The sequence below is a fragment of the Phocoena sinus genome, chromosome 18 (assembly GCF_008692025.1).
Source record: "Phocoena sinus isolate mPhoSin1 chromosome 18, mPhoSin1.pri, whole genome shotgun sequence".
NCBI classification, from domain to species: Eukaryota; Metazoa; Chordata; class Mammalia; order Artiodactyla; family Phocoenidae; genus Phocoena; species Phocoena sinus.
The window spans coordinates 7407386-7429318 of record NC_045780.1 but is presented as its reverse complement, the minus strand read 5'-3'; the positions used below and the strand labels follow the sequence as shown (position 1 = coordinate 7429318).

At 39.3% G+C, this 21933-nt stretch overlaps 1 protein-coding gene across 5 annotated transcripts in view; it reads right to left on the bottom strand.

Moving 5' to 3' along the window:
• Positions 1–7721: 7721 nt before the first annotated feature.
• Positions 7722–21933, bottom strand: part of USPL1 (ubiquitin specific peptidase like 1) — a 39317-nt gene continuing 25105 nt past the window's right edge. For all 5 annotated transcript variants that reach the window (XM_032611335.1, XM_032611334.1, XM_032611331.1 and 2 more), the window contains 3 exons: positions 18811–18936; positions 13310–13467; positions 7722–11371 (listed from right to left, as the gene is read on the bottom strand). In XM_032611335.1, the coding sequence (XP_032467226.1) occupies positions 9471–11371; positions 13310–13467; positions 18811–18936 (2185 nt within the window). In that variant the 3' untranslated portion in view covers positions 7722–9470. The remainder of the gene's footprint in view (positions 11372–13309; positions 13468–18810; positions 18937–21933) is intronic.

The following is a 21933-nucleotide window of genomic DNA, read 5'->3' as shown; positions in this document are numbered from 1 at the left end:
CCACCGTGGAGTTTATCTAGAACCTAGTCTCAGAAACAATCTTCATTTTAAGTTAAACTTCATTTATTTAAGATAAACTTCCCAAGAGACTACTTAGGGGTCCACAGAGCCCTATGAAAATCTGAATGGGAAGCTAAGGACCCTCTCCCCAGAATGTACACATTCACAGAGAAAATCTTATTGACAATGTCCAAGAGTCACAGAGGCTCTGGAGCAGAGTTCTTGGCCCCCAGATTTTGAAGGCCCGGCTTTGTATTTTATTTATTGGATTTGTATACTAATTACTGATAAAGGTCATAAAGCATGTCAAATCCAAAGTGTTTAGGTATGGAAAAATTACTAAACTGAAGATTTTAAGGTAACACAAAGAACTAGAAGAGTCTAATCGTATTGACAAGTCACAAAGAGAAGCCAGTAGCCAGTTTCTTTTCTTTCTTTTTTTTTCTGAGCAATTAATTACATATGTAAAATTAGTAATAAAGGACTTGAGACAAAAAAAAACTACCTTGAGGTTTTAACATTTAATGCTTTATTGTTACAGTCTGGAGCGACTGGAAGCACTGGCTGTGAAGGGCTTTAATATAGTGATCCTTCCCGGATCCCTTCTATAGGGATTTACACCATCACCAGATACCAATTTGTATTTCTTTCTTGGGAGTTACTTTAATGACACCCAGCAAACTATCATATTTTAGTCACCCCCTCATAGGAATTGAGCCTTTTTTCTTTTTTTTTTAGTAAAAACAAACCAAAAATTATTGTCTGTCAAAGATGACTCAAACTAGTTATTCCTAAACAAGTAAATCAAATACACACTTTAAAATAAGGAGATCTTCAACTACCTTAGTAATAAACTGCAAAGTAGATCATAGATTATTATATGCATGTGTGAGCATAATGATAGTTTATTTATACTTAATTATCCAATATATTCACCGGTACAAGAACAGAGGCTGGCTTGATAATTGGAATTCTAGTGAGGTGGATGAACCTAGAGTCTGTCATACAGAGTGAGGTAAGTCAGAAAGAGAAAAACAAATACCGTATGCTAACACATATATATGGAATCTAAGAAAACAAAAAAAAGGTCATGAAGAACATAGGGGTAAGACGGGAATAAAGACACAGACCTACTAGAGAATGGACTTGAGGATATGGGGAGGGGGAAGGGTAAGCTGGGACGAAGTGAGAGAGTGGCATAGACATATATACACTACCAAGCGTAAGATAGATAGCTAGTGGGAAGCAGCTGCATAGCACAGGGAGATCAGCTTGGTGCTTTGTGACCACCTAGAGGGGTGGGATAGGGAGGGTGGTGGGAGGGAGATGCAAGAGGGAAGAGATATGGGAACATATGTATAATTGATTCACTTTGTTATAAAGCAGAAACTAACACACCATTGTAAAGCAATTATACTCCAATAAAGATGTTTAAAAAAAAAGGAATTCACTATACTACTACTACAGAGGTGAAAATCTGCAATGGATAAGAACTAAATATAGAACTGAAGTTTTAAATATAGAATTTCCCTATTAGTTACCAAGCACAGGGATGCTTTACAGTAACCACAAGGTCCATATCACTGGGACTCCAGTTTACAACTCAAACATCTCGACATCCTGCTGAACAAGCCCCGTTTATGTTGCCTTGGGACTGGGGGAGTTTTAAGTATCAGGTGAGGTGTAGACACACTTGAACTTCTCAGCATATTTAGATCATCTCTGCCTCCAAAGGCAGTGGGAAGGTTATAATAATGAGAAAGCTGGCAAGAAGGGTGCTTGATCAAGCTATTAAGTGCCTGCAATAACTAAACAGAAAATGCATTTTCATTTTGAGATTTGAAGTATTTCATAGGAGCTCCTTTTCTCCTGATGACCTCTCGCTTCTGTGGTTACATTTAATCTCCTGATTAAACTTCTCCGGTACCAGATTTATTGTCGCTTTGGCACTTTGCTGTCTTGCAGAAGTTAATAAGCGCCTTTTGTGGGTCTGCTTTACTCAGAAGCACCCTGTAGTGCCTGTCAGCCGCCTTTGCCTCTTCTGTGGCTTCCTGAGGGAGCACGGGTGGGGAGAAAGGGGTGAGGATCTCCTGGAGGTGAAAAGCAAAGGAGGGCCAGAAAGACAGTCACAGATAAGCTCACTGAACAGGCCTGTTTCAGAGCCACCAACCGTATGGGGCTCTTTACCTGCGGCAGGAGCGCCCACAGGAGGAGATGCCTCTGGAAACGGCTCAGAAGTCATTAGTTTAAGGTCACTCCTTTGGGATGTTCCCTCTAAACTGCCAGCTCGATTCCACCCTTCCTCCCCTGCCATAACACATATGGACACGGATCACTGTCTTTGGCCCCAGATTCTGAGTTTGGAAAAACTAGTCCATTTTGTGTTGTTTGCATTTGCGGTACCCAGGAATACACTAAGATAACTAAACTTACTGCAGTAATCATTTCACAATATATGTAACTCAAACCATTATGCTGTACACCTTAAACTCCTACAGTGCTGTATGTCAATTATATCTCAGTAAAACTGGAAGAAACAAAGCTCTAATAAACTGTATCTTCTGCTTTTCATATACTTTTTTCTGACTTGCAGAGTGGATTACTGCAATAATGTTAACTGGAAGAAAAATTGGCTAAAATTTGATAGACTTTCCTCCTAGCCTTTTTTTCCCCCCTAGGAAATTGATATTTACAGTTTAATTGCCTTCTATAACTGATCACTGTTTCTTCCCACATAACTTCAATACACTATAGGAATTGAATATTTGTTAACATAATATGAAAGATATAATATGAATGGTGTATTTTAAATGGTTAAAGAACAGTGAGGTGATTCAATAAATGGTATTTGAACAAATATACTGTTGGGGGGGGAAAGAAACCTCATGGCACCACATCAAGATACACTGCAAAAGAATTAAAGATTCATGGAAGGAAGGAAGGGAGGGAGGGAGGAAGGAAAGGAAGGAAGGAAGGAAGAAAGGAAGGAAGGGAGGGAGGAAAGAAAAGAAAGGGAGAGAGGGAGAGGGATGGAGGGAGGGAGGAAGGAAAGAAAAGGAAAGGAAAGAAAAAGGAAGGAAGGAAGGAAGAAGAAAAAGAAAGGAGAAAGAGAGAGAGGGAGGGAGGGAGGGAGGAAGGGAGGAAGGGAAAAGAAGAAAGGAAGAAAAGAAACCTAGTTTCATTAGAAGAAATATGTCAATATTTATATATTTGGGGCAGTAGAAGTAATCTTGACAAAACTTAATACCAAAGGGAAAAGACTATAAAATAATGTAAGACTTTTGTCAAACCATTAAAAATGATAATCAGCTAGAAATCAAAACTGCCACGTGCCGGGGAAAAGTTTAACACCTTAAACGTAAAGAGCAGGTATAAAGCATTAAGACCCCAATTCAGTCACCGCAGGACTGAAGCTCCCACAGAGCTCCTTGTTCAGGCACCTTGCTCCCTGTGGCCCCCTTCAAAAAACTCCTATCTTTCCTTACCTTTCAAACTGCCCAAGAGGCCAATCCCAAGAGGAAGGCTGTATTTGGAACTCAGGATCCTCCCAAACACCTCTCCCCGAGAGATCCCATCACAACCTGCACTCTTGTTTAGCTCTGTCAGCCTATGAACTCCGATCCTCCCAGGACTTTAAATTCTAGATCTAATCTCTCCCAATCTCTCACTCCAACCTACACCTTAGCCATCCCCCCCAGCGCCTTCTGGAGTGCATGGTCTGTCACTGACAGGACCTCTCCTGTCCTCAACTTCTGTAAACAGACTCTCCCTTCCTTTGTGCTGGGTGAAACCTGAATAGCCCTGTCAAGTGGTGGCTGTTTTATCTTCCTGGTTCCCTGCTGTTATTTCAGCCACGGTTCCCCCATCTTCCTTATAACCCTCCAGTGCCTTTAAAGCACAAACCATTAGACTGAACCCCCTGTGCTGTTCCTTTTGCTGTCATCCGCCCTTTTCATGGTCTCCTGCCTTTCCCTGAGGGTTTTAGCTCCTGGCTTACTGTATATTCCTTTCCGCCAGGACTCCTGCTGCCATTTAGATGTCTTTGCCGCCCAGAGACTATCCACACACCGTCCTGGCTTCTTGGCTCCTGTATCTCCTCACTTTTCATGGACTTCTCACCCAACCTTGGCCTTGCACTTCCCTTGTCATTCTTCAGACCCTGTCATCACCCACAACCGTACCGTGTCTGAAAGCTCAGTTTCAAGCTTACTTCCTCCATGAGTCCCATTCTGGCATTCTTTGAACCCACCTCCAATCCATTGAGATCTGCTACCACTTTTTAGTTTTTTTTTTTTTTTTTTTTGCGGTACTCGGGCCTCTCACTGTTGTGGCCACTCCCGTTGCAGAGCACAGGCTCCGGACGCGCAGGCTCAGCGGCCATGGCTCACGGGCCCAGCCGCTCCGCGGCATGTGGGATCTTCCCGGACTGGGGCACGAACCCGTGTCCCCTGCATCGGCAGGCGGACTCTCAACCACTGCGCCACCAGGGAAGCCCCACTTTTTAGTTTTTACTTTTTTAATTTAATTTTGATTTTATATTGGAGTATAGTTGATTTACAATGTTGTGTTTCAGGTATAGAGCAAAGTGGTTCAGTTATACATATACATACATCCATTCTTTTCCAGATTCTTTTCCCATATAGTGCCACCACTTTTTGTTTTTGTTTTTGTTTTGCGGTTCGTGGGCCTCTCAATGTTGTGGTCTCTCCCGTTGCGGAGCACAGGCTCCGGACGCGCAGGCTCAGCGGCCATGGCTCACGGGCCCAGCTGCTCCGCGGCATGTGGGATCTTCCCAGACCGGGGCACGAACCCGTGTCCCCTGCATCGGCAGGCGGACTCCCAACCACTGCCACCAGGGAAGCCCGAGTGCCACCACTTTTTAAATGACCATCATCTGTCCCATGTCCCTACCTCCCTCCTTATCCACCACTATCATCCTGTTCCTTTCCTAAAACCTGAACTCCTTTTCTCTTCTCTGTCCCCTTTGTCTGACAATACCTCCAACTTTAGCTGACTCCAACTGCCCACCTACTCTCTGTCCTGCACCTGAGCAGCACACGTGATTGCAGAGAAATAAACCACCATCTTAGCTGGTCTCAGTAGAGTTTATGACCATAAACCTCCGGAGGGCTCTCAGCACTGCCTAGCAAGCCCACCGCATGTCCCTAGTCAATTAGCTCTGGAGACTCAAGGCTCTCTTCCTTGATCTTCAACCCCTCCTCCCCTCACGCCCTCAGCTGATTTTACTATATCTCCCAAGAAAAGAATCACAAGACCTTTCTTATCCTCTAATCATCAAATCTCCTAACGACTATACCTATATACTTTGTTTTTCCTAGTATTAAAATGGATAAACTCTTAGCTCTTAAGGTCACACCCTCCTCCTATTTTGGATCTCATCCCAGAGAAAAGTGCTCCTGCAACTGTCCCTTTTCTCATGTACAACATCCGTTGTCTCTCTCCCTGGAACACTCAGCCTCATATAGAAACATATTATGACATCTCCCATCTTAAAAACATTAACAAAAACCTTGACCTCACATTCCGCCACCAGATGTCAAGTGAATGTTTCAAAAGAATGTAGACACACTTGAACCTCTCAGCATATTTTAGATCATTTCAGAAGAATGTACCTGTATCTGCCCTTTCTCACCATCCCTTTTCGCTTGAACCCATTCACACTTATTCTCACAGCTCCACTGAACTGTCCTGGCTAAGTTACCAAGGATGTACGTCCCTGTTACCGAAGCCAATGTCAAGTCTCAGTCCTATTTCTCTACTTTCCAGCAGCACCTGACAAACCAGCAGCAGATCTGATAGATCTTCCCCTGATTTTCGGGACACCACTCATCTGGTTTTCCTCCTAACCGCCCCTTTTGTTCCCTGGACCTGTTTTAACTCCTTAAATGGCCCCATCCTATATCATGGCATTAAATAGGATCCACGCATTTATAATTCTTAAAAGAGTATCTCCAGCGGCGCCCTCTCCTGAGGCCCAACACGGCAGATGCACTTTCCTATTAAATTATCTCTACTTGGAAGTCTAATAGAGATCTTATGCCTAACGCATCCAAAACTGAATAAGTTCTTTCCTTTAAATGTTCTCCCTCCCAAGTCTGTCCCATCTCAGTAAATAGCGCAACCCATTTGTTCAGGCAACAAAATCTGAGGTTTATCTTTGCCTCCTCTTTCTAGCCCACCTTCAACCATCAACACGACCTGTTGGCTCTGCCTTGGAAAGGCAAGTGATCCAGCTGTTTACCACCTCCACAGCGGGTCACCCCGTCTTAACTGAGACTGTTATAGACTAGCACTTCTATTTCTGACCAACTGCATTCTCCACACTTCAGTGATCCTTTAAAAACTAGACCGTGGACTTCCCTGATGGCGCAGTGGTTGAGAGTCCGCCTGCCGATGCAGGGGACACGGGTTCGTGCCCCGGTCCGGGAGGATCCCACATGCCGCGGAGCGGCTGGGCCCGTGAGCCGTGGCCGCTGGGCCTGCGCGTCCGGAACCTGTGCTCCGCAACGGGAGAGGCCACGACGGTGAGAGGCCCGTGTACCGCAAAAAAAAAACAAAAAACTAGACTGTGTTATTCCCTTGCCTGAAACCTTCCAGTGGCTTCCCGTTTTTCTCAAGCAAGGACACGGTCTTTACTATGCTCCACAAAGCCATACGTGATCTGGCCTCTGCCAACCTCTCTGATCTCGTTATAATTCTCCTTCCCTTGCCTCACTCTACTCAAGCACACTGGCCTCTTCCCTCTTCTCGATCCTGCCAAGCACCCTCGCTCCTCAGGACTTCTGCTCTTCCTGGAATGCCCTTCGTCCAGTCACGTGGCTAAGTCCCTAACTTCACTGAAGCACCTGCTCAAATGTCATGTCACTCCAAGCAACCTTCCAAGTCCACTCAGTCTAAATTAGTCCTCCCATCACTCACCCATTTTTCTCCATAGCATTTAGTGCCACCTGACATTGGTCAATTGTCATTATTTGAAGAGTCTATACTTGTGAATTTGCCTACTTGCCAAAATTTATTTGTAACCCTAAAAATCAATACTTGCAGTGCTCTTGTACATGTACACAGCAATGAAAAATCTGAAGCCCTTGCAGTACATTTGGTCCACGCCAAATATCAAGGCTCTTGCTATGTGGTACAGATCATTTGGCATGGACCAAATATGCACATGGACATTTTGGATTGGACCAAATTTCAAGGACCACTGGCATGGACCAAATGTCTTATGGATGTTTTTTGTCCTTTTCGTTGGTTATTTCACTTGTTTAAAATGGCCCCCAAGTGTGGTGCTCAAGTGCTGTCTAGTATTCCAAAGTGCAAGAAAGGTGTGACATGCCTCATGGAAAAAAACATGTGTGGGATGAGCTCCATTCAGGCAGGAGTTACAGCGCTGGTGACCTTGTGTTCAACATTAATAAATCAACAATATATACTACATAAGGTATCTTTAAACAGAAACACACAAAAAACAACATTTGTTGATCAGGTGACAAAAATGTTGTGACCAGAGGCTCACAGGAACCTAACTGTATTCTCCCAAGAGCAGTGGTCCAGTATTTGCTAATTCAGTGTTTGTGGTGACTTGATACAACAGAAGTACCGCAAATAACAGGAGTCAACCGTATGTATCCCCTATTACCACCCAACATTATATATTTACCTCCTTGTTTAGAAGGCAAATTACTAAAAGGCAAGAATTTCCTTTTATTTATTTATTTATTTATATTGCCTTATATCTGAGGTTTACAACAGTGCTTGGCACTCAGCAGAAATCTAGAAATAGTTGAATGAATAATAACAAGTAAAGGATGGATAAGCAATTCCTCAAAGAAACTCAACTGGCCAATAAAGTTACAGAAAATATTCAACCTCACTAATAATCATGGAAATGTAACCAAAACCAGCCAAGGTTTTTTCCGCCTTCAATGCTACTACCTGGTGTTGGTGAGGGTTCGGCAAAGCCATGCAAACAAAAAAGTGCATGTTCTTTGACCCAGAAATTCCACTCCCAGAAAATAAAACTTGGATTTGTGAAAAGTTTTATCGATAAGGATAATTAACAATAACAAAACAATACAAATCACCTCAAAATATAAATTGGTGAAACAATGGTAATACACACAATGTAACATTATATAGCTATCCAAAAGTTGTCAAAAACTAAGATGGAAAGATGCTCATTAAACATTAACACACATCATTAACAAACAGGTACAACAGAATCTCATATTTATTTCTTAAAGTCTAAATGCATAAAAATATGAAAATGTTTGCAGTAGTTATTACCACTAAGTGTTAAGATGAGTGCTCCGAAATTTTCTTGGTGTTTTCCTGTATTTTCCCAGTTTTTCCTTACAATAAACATGACTTTTTACTTCTGCAATCAGAAAAAAAGGGAGGGGGAGGTTTGGGAGTAATTTTGACAAATCATTTTTGCAGTACTGAGTCCCTAACAAAGTATTCTCCCCCAAGACTGCCACCTTCAAACCTTAGTAACTCTGCTACTAACTCAAATCACTATAGCAGTGGTACTGTTTGGGCACCCAAACTTTAAATGAAGCTAGAGGTAAAACATATAGTAAGTTCAAGCACTGTAGTGACCACTCTATACTCAATCCCAGCTCTACAACTTACTCGTCCTGTGCTGTTTCCTTATCTGTTAAAAGTGATACGAGTACCTTGCTCGTAGGAACGCTGAGGTTTAAATGAATTAATGTTTCATTTATAGTAAAAATCCAACATAGGCAAGCCTTACATGTACTGGCTATCTCTCCCAAAATATAACTGCTAGATGGTGTCCCACTTTGGTTACGGAAATAAATGTCTTGGGGGAGAAAGATGATACTTATAATGTAAACTCTTAGCACATCAACACAAAAATAGGTTACAGATCAGTTTTTTGATCACCTAACATTATATAAAGTTCTAGTAACAAGTTTCCTGCCATCTTTTGTAAAGAGAGAAAGAGGAAACAAGTTGTATGAGGGGAGCTTACATTCTACACCACTCTACTGGTAGAAGAGACAGGCTGAGGCTCTTATGTAAGACCACAGAACCACTAGCAAAACAGTCATGTGTTCATGTACCACATACAATGACTTAAGTTTGTATCAACTGGTGTTTTGCCTGAACCAACATAACTAAAATTTAAAATGTAGAAATTTAATGTACCCAACTGTACAGACTGCCAGAAACTACAAACTACTTTTCATTTTTAACATTGAAATCCTCATTCTCCTACAAACACAAAATGAAGCCAACAAGGAGAACGAATTCTTCATCATTTAAACTTGTGAAACAGATCGTATGCTTTGTGGGCCTAACCAAAGGTAAAACCTTCAGTAGCTTACATTTTGTTCATGACAAAGCCAGTGTGTAAACACTATCTAAAAACACAGTAAATTTTTCCAAGAGTAATAATAAATATTAAACTAAAAACAGTTACCAAGCATTCAACAATTCTCAAACAGATAGTCATCAAAATGAGGGAAGTCTAATGTGTCGCTTGCTAAAGAATTTAACGCTGAAGTAGAAAAAAACTCATCAAAAATATCAGTCTTCATGGAATTTTCCGAGTTCAATGTTGTAACGTAGGCATTATTTGTGAGTGAGTCTGGCTGAACTTTGCATTGATTTTTCTTAGTGGGGCTGCAGTAATTATGGTCCTGTCTCAGATGAGTGTTTTGGGGAATACTGTTTAATTCATTAGGTACTGGTGCTGGGATATGATTATCTCCCATTTCTAAGTACCTAAAGTCAGCCTCCTCGTTTTCTGAGAGCTCTGTTGAAACGACCGTTGTAGGGGACAGTAATTCTGCTAAAATTTCTTCATGAGTTTGACTACTGTATGAGGAAACACTAGGAACTGTGGGGCATCCAGATTTACTATCGGCAATATCAATTTGATGCTGTAGCTCTTTTAACAAGTCTTCTATTGATTCACAATCATTTGGAGATCCACAATGGGACATATGTTCTAAATTTTCACTTGGAAGTGTTCCATTTTGGGGGGAAGACATAAGAGCAGCTAATTTCTTCTTTTTTGCCTTAAGTTTTTTAAGAAGTTTTAGACGAAGTTTATGAATCTGACCCTCAACTGAGTCTCCACGGTTTGCTGAAGAAACACCATTTTCATTTCCATGAGAATTGTGGTTGAGGTGAGCTCCATATGAGGCGTTTCCACATTTCTTCAAAACTTCCAAATCACCATTACCATCAGCAGGGAGAGCAGAAGCTGTGCTAACTGGTGATGGATGGCTTGGTGCAGGGTTACTAACTGGAGGAGGCTTACTTGCACAGCTATGAGCTTCCCTGGATGCCCAGTTACCCTTTTGTTTTGTACCTTTAGTTTTAAAGCCACCAAAATTACTTGCCCCCTTAACTGAAGGCTGCAAATCAGTCACAGTGTTTCTACTATGAGCTGAAACATAAAACGGCATAAAAGAAACACCCTTGCTTAATAAGCCTTTAACCCAACTTCCCACAAATGGTTTTTTCGGATTTTCTTTCAGAAATGGATTCTGTGACAGCTTAGCTGTTACGGTTTGAGAAGACGCTGCAGTTTCTTTTTCCTTCAAATCAGACACCTGAGATGTAACATGTTGTTCTGGTTTTAATTTCTCAGTTTTTGGTAAAAGAGATTGTTTCGATGGAGCATCCTTCTCTAGGGCAACTGTACCCTCAGTTTCTACGGAGTTTACTCTCTGTGTAAGGTCAGTAGCACGAATATCATTCACAGGCTGAGTAACTACAGTATCTTCTGTATTCAGCTGTACTGATGGCACATTTGTATTTACAAGTTGAGATGAAAAGCTTAAATCCACAAACTGGTCTTGGGTAAGCTTGTCCTTGCATGGAGCCGATACTAAAGAAGCCATTAGTGACTCTTGCGATTGCAAGGTATGTGTTTCGACAACCCCTGCGTTCTCTGCCACAGGTTTATTTTCTAATAAAAAACCTTCCGAGTTAACCTGTATTTCTTCAAATGTCAAAGGTGAAATATTCTTGTCGACCAAACCTTTCAGACCTGAAAATAAATGATGTTCAAAAGTTACAGCTTCATCCTGCGAAAGAGTATTAGGAGCAACTGACACTTTTGTGGGGTGAGTTCCTGAGGACAGTTCAGCGGAGGCAGCATCACCTACAGAACACAGTGCTGGTGATACCTGATTCTCATCTCCGAGAGCGTGCTGATCGTAAGTCTTTTTAAGTGGGCAGCAGGCAGGTGCTTTATCTGTCATTTGGGATGTTTTTCTTTCCCAGATAACAATATGTACCTCTGAAGCAGGAACTTGAAATTTCTCATGCCTTTCAGAACATGGGCCTTTTAAGTCATCACATTCCAGCCAACTTCCTGGGGGATGGGGAAGGAAAGTGAAAGATGTTAGACATTCAAAAAAACCACCATCCTGGGTTAACTTTCTTCTGGCCTTTTTAACCGCTGTATCGCTGGATATCCACCGAAGGAGAATGCTTGAAAACACGGCCTTATCCTTATGTCACCATTTTTCTCTGCCAAATGTTAAAAGTCCTTATTTGGATAACAAAAGTTATACACTAACATCCAGAAATGTGAAAAACTGAGGTAGTGTTTACTCTTTTCTAAAATGCCCACAAAAATCAAGACAGAAGTATCTTTAACTTCTGGAACTTAGAATTCAGTACAGTATCACCTAATATAATATAACAATATTAGAAAATAGATTAAGTTTTTCATAATATAATGAATTTTCAAGATAAATGAAGCTTGTTAACTCAAATGCCAACACTTAATTCAATTCTTATTTCATTTCTTTTGGGGGTTAGAAAAAGAAGCTTAGGTCTTTAGGTGTCTGCTCTTATTTTATTTCTGAGCTCCTGTTTTCTCATTTGTCAAGTAGGAATGAGATGATGGTGAAGGGAAAGAGGTTAATGTCCCTCTACACACCAAAAAACCCCAAACAAAGCCATCTGTTAAGTTTATGTGGATACACCCTTATAAACTATCTGAACCCACCACTTTTTATCCTATACCCATTAAAACTTTGAGAATATTTTCTTTGCCTAGGTCAGTGGTTCTCCACTACATATACACATTAGAATCATCTGATTAATATTTGGGCTGAATTCTCAGAGACTGATTCACTGGTCTAGGAGAGAGCCAGGTTGTTTTTTATAAGCTAACCATACAATTTTTGTACGCTGTCAAAGTTGGAAACCATCTAACCTCTTCTACCTGAAGCAGACTTTTCATTCTCTAGAATGCAATAAAAAAGTAAAATAAATTTTTTCTAAGTTTTTTTATGTTATTGAGAACCACTTCCCCCGCCCCAAATTCTGAAGAAGGGTAAAACTTTAAGGTAATAACTATAATAACTATATTTATAATGAGTTTCAATTTGCAAAGTGCTTTTATAAACACGTTATTGGTTAGTGTCATCTAAACAAATCATCCCCAGGAAGAAAATATCAAATATGAAAAATTTCTTAATTGTAAATGGAAAAATAGAACAAAATCAAAGTGACCCCTTATCAATGGACTGATATAACACTTTAAGGAGACTGAGTTATCTTGTCTAAGACAAAGTGAACATCGTGAGGGGAAACAAACTCAATGATAAACCACATTAAATATACAGAAGGGAAAAAAGCAAAATTCATGAGCTGTACTAGTTAACCTTGTATTGAAAAGTTTAATTATTTAAATAAAGGCTTTACCTTGACTGTAGCTGTTAGCAAACTACGGATTTCAGATATTCTATTTCACAGTGAGAGAAGGTTATATAGTCTGCAATGTCTAATAGTCTTAGAAATAGATGTTTACTTTTATTTATATTACTAACAACTGCAAACTCAGCAAAACTTATTTTATTTTTGTTCTCAAATAAAAAACCTCCAGAACAATGCACTTTCTTTTTAAAAGAAATACAAGGTTATAGATCTAAAAACTCAAAATTGGACCATTTTTTATACTGAACACATATTCCTCATATAATAAAAAAATGAAAGCAAAGGCATTAAGTGAAAAATAGCAAGCTGTAAACCAACAGTAGTATATCACCTCAATCTCTGTCTAAAAAAGAAATATGCATATGCATGTGTATACCCATAAATATGCTAATATAAACAAGCAAAGTTAAAAGTTAGGAGTGATTCTAAAGCAGAGTGACAGAATAGAGGAGAGGGGCAGAATAGTAACAGGCAAGGACAGGAAGAGAGAAAAAAGAACCAAGGCAAAGTCTGTCTTAAAAGAACAAACTACAGTTTAGTGTCCATGCCTATTATCATAAAAGAAAAACGTTTAAACACTTACCATCAGCATCTAAAATCCATGTTATAAAATGATTATTTGCTTGGTACTGAATTACAGAAGTTATTTGATAAAGACAGCCTTCAGAATGGAATGAATAGTACTGCAAGTCATTATGTGGTAAGCCTTCCACAAAGTGCAACATGAATATGAGAGATACTCTGCGGGAGAGAAAGGTAAGAGAAGTCAAACAAATGTAATACCATGTGTCTGGTTATACAGAAGATGGTCTAAAGCGAGTAAGTCACACATAACATTTTCAAGGCCAACTGCACTGATTTTTCTTGAGAACCTCCAGATGTGTGCCTTAATTAGAAATGGAGAACTCACTCTAAGAAGAATGTAACAGTAAACCCTTCTCCGAATGCTATCACTGACAGTTGGAAGCCATAATGCAATAAGGCTCTAACACAGACCATTAAACAAAAATTGCTCTGTGAGCCGTGATGCTGCTTTGGCTTAAAGAAGAGCTCTCGGAAACTACTTCACAGAATCAAAAGAAAAAAATCCAGACCTTTGAGAATTCTCTTTGGCATCAAGTGCCCAAATTAATTGCCTTTGTTAGATGGGACAGGTGATATGTGAAACAAAATAACAAACGTAAGATATTCAAACAAACATTTTAAAAACCACAACATGCTAATACTTTGGCCTATTCCTCTCAGTTTTCTCAGGAAGTAGAGAGACCCATCAAACTAAAATTTCTACTTACAAAAAGTTTATTTGTGAGGAAGTAGAGAAGAAAATACAACATGATGGTTGATTTACTATAAACTTTAAGACATCCATAATTTCAAAGATACATTTTATTATTACAGTAACATAACAAACCAGAAAATAGAGCCCAAAATAGCTTCAAATAATTAAATTTAACAAAGCTCTCAGGATTTACAAAAATGTTGAATACCTCTTCCCAATATTTAAACAGCTGTTAAAACTTACTTAGCTTACCAAAATTTATTCAGCTGAAATAAACTTGAATCAATGTCCAAAATGCAGATTATTCAAACTGATGAGAGATAATTTGTAAATCATCCCTTGTCAATCTTTCTGTTAGAGAATAATCAAGTCTTTAAAACTTAAGTACTGATAAAATTAAAAGTCCTGCAAAACCGTCCATAACACTAAACTCTCATTGTTTTTTGCCACACATTGATCTGAGATGCCACTGATTATATAAAATGTACCATTATGAAAGAAGACTGCCAAATAAACTATACCATGCCATCGATTTTTAGATGTATTCCCATTTCAAACATGCTAAAAGGTGAAACTGTGTCTGTGAATCAGTGATCCACAGTAAAACCAGAGGTTTACTCTCACAGCTGGATAGGCAGGCTTTAGGCCTCTTCAAGTACTAATATTTAGTTCTTTTGGCCTCAAATGTTACCTTTTCAATATATTTGCTGAGGCTAGTTACTAAAACATTCTCTTGTTGATCCGTAGACTACACAATCTTACTAGTTTCTATGTGAGTTTACACGTGGAAAATGTTAAATAAGCAGCATTTATTTTTTAATGGCATAATTTTAAAACAGTACAACTTAGAAACGTTGGCTTCTTGGAGTCAACAAAATAAAGCAGATGCCTCCTCCCTTTCTAGTTTATTTTCCTTTCTACATCTCCTAAACCCTAAAAGTCACGGTATTTTCCTACCCATAATTCCAGCTTGTCTCATTTCCAGCCTCTCAGGTGAGGGTTGAAGTTTACCTCTAGCTTGGCAATAACAGATTTTGTTCTCACACTTCTTCCTACCCACAGTACCCTTGAGTGTCAAAGACAGTGCTCAGAGCTGAAGAGAGCAAGTCAGGTTCTGACTCAACCATAAAAAACTGGATGGGACAGGTTAACAGAACTGGAACCAAGAGTCACAAGAGATTTCAAGCTACGATCCATCTGTACTCACCTCCCTAACATGAGATTCAACTCCTCCTGTTATAAGGATCTACCCTCAGGAAGAGAAGAGAAAATAGGAAAGAGAGAAAGCAAGCACAAGAGAACTGTGCTAACTGCCCTGCTATGCAAGTCAGCAGGGCACACTGAGTCAGCTCCACAAAAAGTAGCCAGTCTTGTGCTAATGGCCTGGAGTACAAGTTTTTGATTTTCAGCCCAACTAATGTAATATAATCATTCATATTTTAGAAAAAGCATATTTAACAATGTGTACATACGTACTTCTGAACTGTAATAATGTAGGCTTTAGGCAGAAAAAAATCTGCAAATGTAACTTTTAAACCTCATTACATTTTAGCTCTATTATACCATTGTTTGAATTTGCAATATGACAAAAAATGAAAAATATGAGTAAAATTAGGTGTAATTCAAAGAATTAGAATTCGTTCATGTTAATTGTAAAAAAGAAAATACATCTTTAGAAAAAATTCAACTGTTCGGGAATTCCCTGGCTGTCCACTGGTTAAGACTCCATGCTTCCACTGCAGGGGGTGTGGGTTCAATCCCTAGTTGGGGAACAAGGATCTCACATGCTGCGTGGCCAAAAAAAAAAACTCAACTGTTCAACAAAGGTTTACAAACTGTGTTTTCTGAAGGTGGTTCAAGGATCTCACAAATAATGAAACATTTCCTGCCAAACAATGAAGACTTAAATTAAGAAACATAATTTTAACTATTTTTTATATCAGTATTCCATCCAAAATTTGTAGGGGAGAGTGTACTTTATCTGTTTTAAAAGTCTGAAAATCATTGTATTAGACAGTTTAACAAAGCTCTCTCTATAAGCACAGAGCAGAAATGTCTTATTTCAATTCTCCCTACTCCCCTATCCTTTAGAAATAGTTGTTTAAAAAACAGATCATTGTTAAAACTTTAAGTAAGCTTTTCAAATGACAATCCAGGATAGTGTATGCCCAGATTCCTAAAGGAGATCGTGGCAGTAATGAGAGGTTCATTTCAAGAGTCTGTGAAGTAAAATTAAATCACATTCTAAGTCTATGTCACCATGCTCTGGATATAATCCCTAAATAATTTACTCAAATTTACTTAAAGAAAAGTAGCAGATTTGGACCCACCAGATTTATCAATGGACTCTTTTTCCAATGGGAACATACAGAGATGGAGATTACCTGAGACAAGGTGCTCAGGGAACACTATTAATTTTTAGAATGCTATAAGATTGAGTTATGCACGATATCATGATGGACCTAATTACTTTTAAGTTATCCCTAAAAGCTACATTAAATTTGCTTCTAAATTCCATTAGATACCAACAATCAAGTTACACAAATTTCAAAGTAAAAAAATTACCAGGGACTTTATAAAGACCTTGTCATTTAAAATTTAAGTGAAATTTTACATACTAGTTCAATTTACTTTTGAATACAGTAAATGTCCAAATTATAAATTCTGCTTACAAATTGGCCCATTCACTAGAACTCTAAACACATTTCCCATTGAAACACGGGCTGGATACATTTCCAGATCAGAGTATGAATCTTTAATGTAAGTAAAGCAACATATTTGTATAATTAAAAATTATATGTTGCAATACAACAAATTAATAGATCAAACAAAATAGTAGTGAGTTTATCTTCAATGTTAGGGCTTGAGAAAAAGCACTATAAACTGTTATAAATTATATATACCAAGAAGCCTCAAGTGATCCAATGATCCAGGGCAGGATGACAGACTTGCAATCTGGCTGCCCTTCTACCTCATCACTAAGGAAAGCACTTCAAAAAAAAAGGATTCCCTGGGAATTCCCTGGCGGTCCAGTGGTTAGGACTCTGTGCTTTCACTGCCAAGAGTGCAGATTCAATCCCTGGCTGGGGAACTGAGATCTCACAAGCCATGCAGCACAGTCAGAAAAATAAAAGGGTTGGGGGGGATTCCCTCAAGACTTAAATCTCAAAGCTTGGACCCCAGACAGCCTATGGACTTTTAGTTAAAGATATCTCCACTGTCTCCCCAATCAAATGCTATCCGATGATAGTAAAGGACAAAAAAAGGTAAAAAACCAAAAGGACAAAAAGAGGGAAAGGAGACACGAGCAAACAAGAAGACGATAAATACTTAGAAGACAAAAAGCAAACAGAAAAATGGTAACTTAGCAGAATGAATGAAGTGATGAATGTAGTGACTGCTACAGAGTGGGGATACTGATGAGAAGAGCTTACATACCCCCAAAGAACCCCTAAAGACTGAATACTGATAGGCAACACATGTTGAAGAAGGTAGGGGTAAGGCCCTGGGCTGAATACTGAGACAGTGACCACAAGTGTGTATAAAGAAGACTCCCGGGACTTCCCTGGTGGCATAGCGGTTAAGAATCCGCCTGCCAATGCAGGGGAACCGGGTTTGAGCCCTCGTCCGGGAAGATCCCACATGCCGCGGAGCAACTAAGCCTGTGTGCCACAACTACTGAGCCTGCACTCTAGAGCCCACGAGCCACAACTACTGAAGCCCAGGTGCCTAGAGCCCGTGCTCCGCAACAAGAGAAGCCAACGCAATGAGGAGCCCACGCGCCGCCACAAAGAGTAGCCCCCGGTCGCCACGACTAGAGAAAACCCGTGTGCAGCAGCAAAGACCCAATGCAGCTAAAAAATTAAACAAATGAATAAATAAAATTGAAAAAAAAAAAAGCAGATGCCTGGAGATGCGGTAGGAGTGGCACTGCTGTTTTTTCCTTTTAAGTCTTGGCACTATTAGATTAACTGAGAATTTATTACTTGGATGATAATAAACCTTTAGGAAAGATTCTGAGAGGTTTCTTGGCACAGCCAAGGGCATCAGAAAAAGGTTAAGAAAAGGTTAATGTCACTGGTTCTTTATTACATCAAATTAAACCTCAAAACATTTCCTTTATGTAGAGATAAGGGCAACTGAAAGCAAAGGTTCAAGAGGAGGTATGTGTGTGAGTGTATTAACAAAAGAGAGACAAACTGCCTAAAATGGAATTTACCTGTGAGTTTTTAAAGATATGGGGCTTCTGATAACACTGGAAAAGATAATTCTGAGCAGTCCTCCCACTGAGGAAAAAATAGAAGAGCTGGCAAAATATAAAAATGATACATCTGCTCAAGGGCAGCAGAGAGCTTACAAAAGGATGAGGAATCAGGCCGAGGACTGGAAGAAGAGGGAAATTCAGACAGATGAGCCTATGGCTCATCTTTGAATCATCTCAGTTCTTGAAATTAGATTAAGGACATTCCAGAATTCTAATGACTCCAGGCACTTGGCAGAGGTGAGAAAAATGGAAGTTTAATACCCTTAAAGAGAGAAAAAAGGCAAAAGAAGGTAAGACAGTAGGACAGTGGGGTCAGACAATCACCCTAAGTCAGCTCTGCAGTGGTATGTTGCCTGAACAGCTTGCTTATTGGCCAAAGTTCCTGACATAGAGCAGCATTTTGGCAATTCACAAACATACGTTAACTCAAGCTTCTGAAAGTAGGTTGTAGTCATCACTTTCAATTCTACACATTAAAAAAAAAAAAAAAGTAAATCCACCTTCATTTTGTTCTAAAAATAGTAGTGCAATTTAAACTCACTTTTCTAATACCATTTTTCTTATCTGTGACTTATTGTTGCAATTGTTACATGGACCAAAATGGGCAGCATTAACTGGGTGCCACTCAGGGATGACGTTTGTAAAGGTGACCAGATTCTTCATACATCTGTAAAAAAAGAAGACAAAACTTTGATTAAGTTAAATTCATTTATGTTAACTCAATCAACATTTAAAATAAAAAGGTACTTTCCTTTGTTTATTCATACTTTCCTATCCCCTCAAATCAATATATCAATGTTCCTCCCGAACCCTACTCTAGTAAAAGCTCTTGTAAGGACTCTCCACATTAATTACCTATAGTTTTCCAGCTATGAGATGAAGAAAACGTTAAGGCAGAGTTTCTCAAGAGCAATACCACTGCTATTTTGCACTGGGTTATTCTTTGCTGTGGAGCACAGTACCGTGCATTGCTGGATATGTGGCCTCATCCCTGGCCTCTACCCACTAGATGCCAGTAACAGCCTCCAGCTGTAGCAACTAGTTATCTCCAGACATTGCCAAATGTCCCATGGGACAAAAATAGCCCCCCCCCCCCCCCACACACACACAAAAAAATATTTGTCTCAAAAAATAGTTGAGAACCACTGTTCTAAGGCTTTCAAATTTATTAAGAGCTCATCTCTTACTCAAAAAATTCACAATCTGGCTATCCATTACTGACAAACTAAAACAAAAAGGGGCGCTTACAAATATGTACGATCAGGAATAGAGACAACTTAATTATCTTGATCCTTAAAATACAAGAATATCAGTTGCGAAAGAATACTGTTTCCACAGTTTACACAAGTTCTAAATTTGCACTTTAGCCTGAATACTTAATAGCAATAGGCCTCTAAAAAGATGATCTTTACAGATTCACACTGTACCTCAACTAGATTGGCTTTACTAATATCTTTAAAAGAGCAATAGGCCTCTAAAAAGATGATCTTTACAGATTCACACTGTACCTCAACTAGATTGGCTTTACTAATATCTTTAAAAGAGCAATTATTTATTATCTAGGAGACACCACCTTCTTCTCTAAACAGTAACAAATACTGGTAAATCATAAGTGAGATAAGCACAGGCCGTTAAAAATAGATCAGGGAAGCTAACATTGTAAAAGCAAAGCCACAGAGAGGTATCAACAAATACACTGACTATATTTCTGCTAAATTCTTAGTTCTCAAAGATAAACGTGAAGTAAAGGCTCCTATTTTTTAGTTAATAAAAGGGAGTTTGTCTCAGCAAATAAGTGTTAATGCTCCACAGGACATCTAACATTTCTGAGCACTTACTACGTACATGTCACTGTGCTAACTAAGCACTCACGTACCAAACAAATCGAAGTGGCAGGTACTATTCTTATCCCCATTTTACAGATGAGGAAAGTGAAATACATCAGATGATAAATGACAGACTAGAGACAGGAATTCAGGGAGTCCAACTCCAAAGACCATGTTTTTAACTGCCTCCAGAACATATCTTCTAAATTAAGTAAGAGCTGTTCAACTGGCACTAAAAGCAGCAGCACAAAAATGAATGAGTTTGCTGGGTATTCTTCCACCAGATTAAGTGAAGACAGTTTTAGTAAAATGCCACTTCATATTAGCTTTTCCTCTGTAACTCCTTTTACTTTTAGAACAAAGAACTTAAAAAAAAAAAAAAGGCAAACCCAAGTGGTTGGTGGCATCTGTGCCTTGAGCGCTCAGTGTTTTTCTATACAGCTCCAAAATGCACTTATCCACCTTGTATTCAAAGCCAACAGATCAAAATAACGACTAAGTCACCGGTCCCCTATTATGTTCATATGTTACTTCCCTAACTAACTGGTCTGAATTTGGCCAGAATTAAGATTACTTCTGTTGAGTTCCTGGCACACAGGATATGTTCAATGAAAAGCTGTCAAACAACTGAGATGGGGATTTTGGAAAAGCTCTAATGAAGCTGATTTTAATCATCAGACTTGTATATGTTATTTATATTATTTAAAATCCAGGTGGTGATTAGGCAGTATACGACAGTGAGCAGGAAAGTCTTAGAGAACAGAAAACCTAAGCCTGAATTTTGCCACTTACTATCGTGTCACCTTGGGCATCAATTTAACCCCTTTAAAGCTTCAGTTTTCACACTGTCAAATGAGGAGAAAGTCAGGTAATTTATAGAAATTAATGACAGAAGACCTAGAAGCAGGTATTTGTTCTCATACTCACTTACACAAAATTATTTATGTCTTAGGTATGAGTGAAATGCTAACTCTTACTCTGTTCTAGTACTTTCAAGCTAAGTGGTGAAAATACAAATGTTTCCTGGTTCTGTAGCTTGGATTCCCTAGAGTGTTCTCTCAGTCCCAACTCTCCTCAACTGATCCCTAAATACCTAAAAATAATCTTGATTAAGATAATGGGTATCTAAAGCAATACTTCTCTCTTATAGTTTTATTGAATAACTTTGAGAGACTCCAAATTTTCTAGTTTACTAATAGTTGACTTTCAGAAAAGAGGAAAGGCCAGCCAGCCAGAGATTTTCTCATATATGGACAAAGTGAGGGTATCATGCCTGATGAACTTTCTCTCCCTGACTCCTCTTCTAAAACCTAACTTCTCTCCTTATTTATGTGGCAGGTGTATGGAGGCAAAATAAATTTGCAGCTTCTTTCTTCTCCATGCTTCCTCCCAAGTACCAATCTCAAGGTCATGTACAACAATCATGACCCCTCTAGTCCTCACCTAGAGGCATCAGGGAAGTAGAAAGTACGGCTAAGACAGCTCACGTGTGGAAGGATTCTGGTGATGGCTGGTCTTTCATGGGACTAAGGAAAGGAATGGGAAAGCATAAGTTACCTCTGAGGACTGCTATCAGACTCTGGGAGCCTAAAATCAAGTTGCCATGATGTTAAAAACAAGCAAACAAAAGCCCTAGTCCCTAATATTGGAGTAAACAAAACACACATAGTTTTTCAAAGAATTCTAAGAGGTATTCTTACTCAGCGGGGAATCCAGAGGGGAGGGGAGTACAGGGGAACGCGCTACGTTCCCATTTGTCCCCACTTCCCACTAAAGAACTTCTTAAGAAAATGCCTTCTAGTAATCTATCAAACCATTTTTTTTTTTGTACTCTTCTA